At 42.8% G+C, this 4859-nt stretch overlaps 1 protein-coding gene across 1 annotated transcript in view; it reads left to right on the top strand.

The window, feature by feature from the left end:
- Positions 1–2818: 2818 nt before the first annotated feature.
- Positions 2819–4859, top strand: part of MAPK1IP1L (mitogen-activated protein kinase 1 interacting protein 1 like) — a gene marked incomplete at its 5' end in the record, with an annotated part of 10357 nt that continues 8316 nt past the window's right edge. Inside the window, one exon of the mRNA XM_019645203.1 lies at positions 2819–3001. Coding sequence (XP_019500748.1) covers positions 2819–3001 — 183 coding nt within the window. The remainder of the gene's footprint in view (positions 3002–4859) is intronic.

Here is a 4859-nt window from a genome sequence, read left to right as displayed (position 1 = left end):
GGGGTTTTTTTTAATTACATCTTTTAAAGAAATTTAAAATGCTCAAAAACTTTCAAATCCTCAATTTCTTAAGTTGCTCAAATGTAAGATAGAGTGTATCTGATAAAAGAGCCAGTACTAAAAACTCATATTTTAAATTCAACAATTCTATTTTCAGTACAATATATTACCATCATCCCTCTCACTAAACAAATCAATACAAAAATCTTGATTTCTTTTCATAAACATCTTAACATGTTTATAGTACTTTACAGATTATTACATGTGTTATTTTCAATTATCTGTGCAGTAGTAGAAATTAAAATTGTTTGCCAGATGAGAAAATGATCTCTGGTTAAGCTTGCCTTTGTCAAAAGACTCAGTCAAAAGGATTGATGTCTGGGTTTCATAACCAAATAGTCCCATAATAGTTATCACTCCACTACAATTTGATAACCCTTTGAAATATTTCTTGTTCAGTAGTCACTAGTAATTTATGGAGTTCAACTTTCTTAAACCTCCCTGTGGTTGAATTACCACTTTTACTTGAAAGGCCCTAGAAGTTACAGAAATGTTTTATTTTCTAGTGTATGTCAAAAGAAATTTCGTACTACTATAAAATTCCTATTCTTGTTGCTCAGACAAATAAATGATTATTTTTCAGATGATGCATAGATCCTGTCATAAAGGGGTAGTGGAAAACTTGGGAAGGAATAGAATAGCTTTAGATTATTCCAAAAATGAAAACTGTTTTTTGGTGGGTTTGTTTGTTTGCTTTTGCCAGTTCAAGGTTACATCGGCCTCATCTTAGTAATTAGCATACTCCAGATGTTTTGGAATAGTTTTTTTAGAAAGTCTAGATTTTTATTTTTTACATTTTGCAACTCTTCTCATATTGAAACACGAATGTCCTGCTCGATTTTTTTTACCTATTTATGATTAAAGTATCCCCCAAATTGTAAATTAGAATATTTCCAATTAATATGAACAATGTTTGTTCTAAGCATGGAGGGCAGGTCACTGTACTATGCAGTGTTGTAGAACAGGGAGTGACCTGTTTCTAATTCCTTTGGTCAGGGCTTCATTATTTTAATTAAAAGATTCTAGTACTTCCTGTGTCTTCCAGGATTTGATTTTGAAACACAGAATTGTGAATCTGTTTAATACTGTTAACTTATGGAATATTATATTTTGATGTAATTCTATGACTACTTCGTGTAATGAATATATGTTNAAATATACTTACCTCACACAACTTAGAATCTGAAAACAATTTTTAAATCGATATTCTTACATATTTTTTAGTTTATAATACACTCAGTTTTTAGTGTCATTTTGGGTCTTCCAGAAGCAAATGCCAAGATGTGGTTAAATATGCAAAAGATTTATGGGGGCGGGCATCTATGAGGGATAAAGGGAAGGGAGCACAAGGTGTGGAAGTCTTCATACCACAGAGCAAGTCATAGCTGTGAAACAAATGGGAGGATCAGGTCAGACGGGCTTCAGACTGCAGTGCAGTTCTGAAAAAGTTTGATTGTTCCCAAGCAAAGGTTCCCTGTAGGAGCCCACATGGGACAGGAATTTCCACCATGCTCAGTTATTGGTTGGAAGCATGGGAAAAGCTGGAGGCTGTCAGTCACTCTGATACCCATGACCAGGATTAGGGTGATGTGAAGACCTCAACTTGGGTACAAAAATTTTTTGACCAAAAGACTCAGTAAAGTAATATTAGAACCAGAATGCAAAAAAAAAACCCCAAAACCTATGATGAGCAAAATATCAAAATCTGAAATAAAGATAGCACTGTTTTACTGACTTCGTGTTGCCCCAGGCTCCACAAGACACTGCTGATTCACCGCCTCTTGAGGGCGGGTATCATTTTTCATAGACCATTGCTTTTATCCAAAAATCTGTCTTCTCTAGGCTTAGGTATTTGAAGTTCCTCTATAGTTCATTTTTCAGTATGAGAAATGTGTGCTGCATATTTAGAGAAGTCTTCGTTTAAGTTTATAGTAAAATACCCACCCATTGACCCACTAACAGCTTACATAAAGAAGCAAAATGTAAGAATATTACATACTTTTACATATAAAATACATGTACATATTGCACACTATATAATTATGACATTACTAGCTAGCATGTTCGTTAATGTTGGGGGCCATGTGTCAACCTTTCCCGCCTGACACAGTAGGTACTTAAAGGTTTATTCAAAAATGAATATACGGCTGGCCAAGTGGCTCAGTTGGTTAAGAGCTCACTCAAGAGTGTGAACTCTGAGCAAACGGCTTTTCCAGTAACAGCAGGAGCTGAGCTGCCAACAGGTGGCAGTATGGCTCAGCTAAAAAAAAAATGAAAGTAAAGAGGCATTGATCAGGAAAAATAGCTGTTCCTTTAGTTAATTTCAATTTGCCAAGACATTCACAAACGTCTTCCCTTTCCTGTATTGTTCCTTTAGCTCTCCCCAATTTTGGCCCAAGGGTCCCGTGTCCCCAAGTTGGGCTGCATCCACACCCAGCCAACTTCGAGGCCTGGCTGTAAAAATCACTGGGCACAGGGAATCTAGAACCTGCCCTCCAGCCACTCCAGGGAACAAATTAGCAATTTCCGCCAGGGAGCCCAGAACGTCATCATCCACAGGCGTTTCCTCTGAGCGCTCAGATCTCCGGAAAACCGGGGAGCCGTCCTGTCTCCCACGGGAGAAACCAGCCGCCAAAGAGCGAACGCGAGAAACAGCGACGCTGCGGAGCCTGGACCCGCCGCAGTGCCACCGAGGGCCTGCGGGGGGCGCACACGGCCCGACCCCGAGGGGGCGGGGGAGCACGGGCGGGGGCGGTGAACTCGGAGTTGGGCACTTCCTGTTCCGGCGCCAGGAGGAGTCGCGCGCTGCTGGTGTTGCTGCTACCGCCTCTGTTACCACCTTCGCCGCTGCTGTCAGTCAGGCTGCCTCGGTTCTTCAGCGCCCGGTTCCCTCGGACCCATCGCCGCTTCTAGACCTTGTTGCGGGCTCGGATCTTGCCGGGTGAGGCTTCTAAGGCGGTAATAAGGGTCGTGGGGATGGGCGAGGGAGCGCGCCCGAGCGGGGGGCGGCCGCAGTAACGGAGGCTCCTCGAGTCGCTCTTCGGGGGCCGGGGCTAAGCGTTTTTCGCGTCATCTTCCTCCGGGCTGTGGACTGTCCCCTGATCGCCCCCCAGGGAGAAGGCGTCAGCGCTGGTGACGTCGCTCCCCACGGGTTTCTCCGCGACTGACGTCAGGCGTGGCTGGGCGGCTGGGCGGGGAGCGGGCCCGGCCCTTCCCCCACCGCTTCCCGAGCGAGAGCGACCCGCTCGGCGGCTGGTTCGCTCCGGTTGGTCCCGGAATTCCCTTTGTTGCTTTTGGCCCTAAAAGGCTTTCAGATCGCGCGCCCCTCGATCCCGACCTCTCCCATTCATTAATTTCTAATAAAAGGGAAGAGCTAGGCCCGAAGAGATTCTTAGAGAAATCTTTGACCCTTGTTTAAGATCATCCGCAGTGTGACAACGTTCTGATCATTCCTGCAGTTACTAGCAAATACGTTACATGAAAACCCATGATAGAAACGATTGGGTTCTGTAATATTTTGTGTTTTTTTAGATTTTAGGAGCGCATGTTATGCATGGTAGCTTATAAATAGCTGAACCCATTTTCTCTTTGAAAACCAAGAGTTGTGCTTTTAATAAAGATTCAAATCTTGAAGCATCGAATCATAGTCACCTGACTGGGAAAAAATTTTTTTAGCGTTACTGCTAAAGAAATACTCGTGCACCTGGTGGTTTTCAAGGCCTGTCTTTGAAAACGAACCCTCATCGCAGGCGAAGGTAGCCTTCAGAAATCTTTCAGAAGTTCTTTGTTCAGTAGTGTTTACTGGGCAGGAAAAAATGTTTTCTTGCTGCTGGTGTCTTTGAACCACTTCTTCAAAGCGAGTTTGTCTCAAACTTGAATTGAGTTGCAGATATTGGCATGTTCTTTTCCTCTCTCCGGGAGGAATGGCGAGTCTTCTCTTAACCAAAATCCTTGGCGCCCGTGTGTTTTGGAATCCAGAAATCTTTGAGTTGTATGTTTAGATTTTAGAAAGACGATAAAGCGCATAGACAGATAACACCCCTAGCAGTGTGGGGGCAGCATCCCCTAATCCAACATTAATATTTGTGCAGCAATATGTGTGAATTATTGGGAACTATAAATAGCCTTAGATCAGGTTTTGCCACCAAGTAAGTTTTATGCCAAACTTCAGAACGCTTCCTTGATTTTCAGAAGTTTCTGAGTTGAGAACTGCAGATAAAGGTTTGTGAACGGATAATAGCAATTGTACAAGCTAGCATTTGTTGAGTTTTTGCTATGTGCCAGGCAGTGACCAAGAGATTTGTTTATAATGTAAGCCTCACAGCAAATCTGTGAGGTGGAATACGATTCCTGTGTACCTTTAACGTTTGGAGAGTTCACTTGTCCAGAGCCAGCCAGTGAAGAACTGCAGCTTGATCTAGTGAGCCATACTTTCGTGTTCACTCTCAATCATATGCTATATACTCATACACAAAGGAAGGTAAGAATGCTCTGTTGCCCACCCACTATATTCCAAGCACTATTATTATAGGTACTTGATTTACAAGTCCCATTTAGTCTCTCACATTACTAGCCTGATCATTCAAGTGAGCTGACTCTTAAGAAATTCAAATCTTGGTCTAAAGGCTCTCTGCTAAGGCTTTCATATCACTCCCCTTTCTATATTCCAGCCAATCTGTCCTGCCTACACTACCGTTTAGAGCTGCTCTCACCTCCCTTTCAGCTTTTGTAAAAACGGTTCTCCTTTTACCTAAGGCCTAGCCCACTGTCCCCTACTCCCAGCCCTTTCCTCATTGTTC

The sequence above is a fragment of the Hipposideros armiger genome, unplaced genomic scaffold (assembly GCF_001890085.2).
Source record: "Hipposideros armiger isolate ML-2016 unplaced genomic scaffold, ASM189008v1 scaffold_5, whole genome shotgun sequence".
Taxonomy (NCBI): Eukaryota; Metazoa; Chordata; class Mammalia; order Chiroptera; family Hipposideridae; genus Hipposideros; species Hipposideros armiger.
This window is presented reverse-complemented; position numbering and strand designations above follow the sequence as displayed.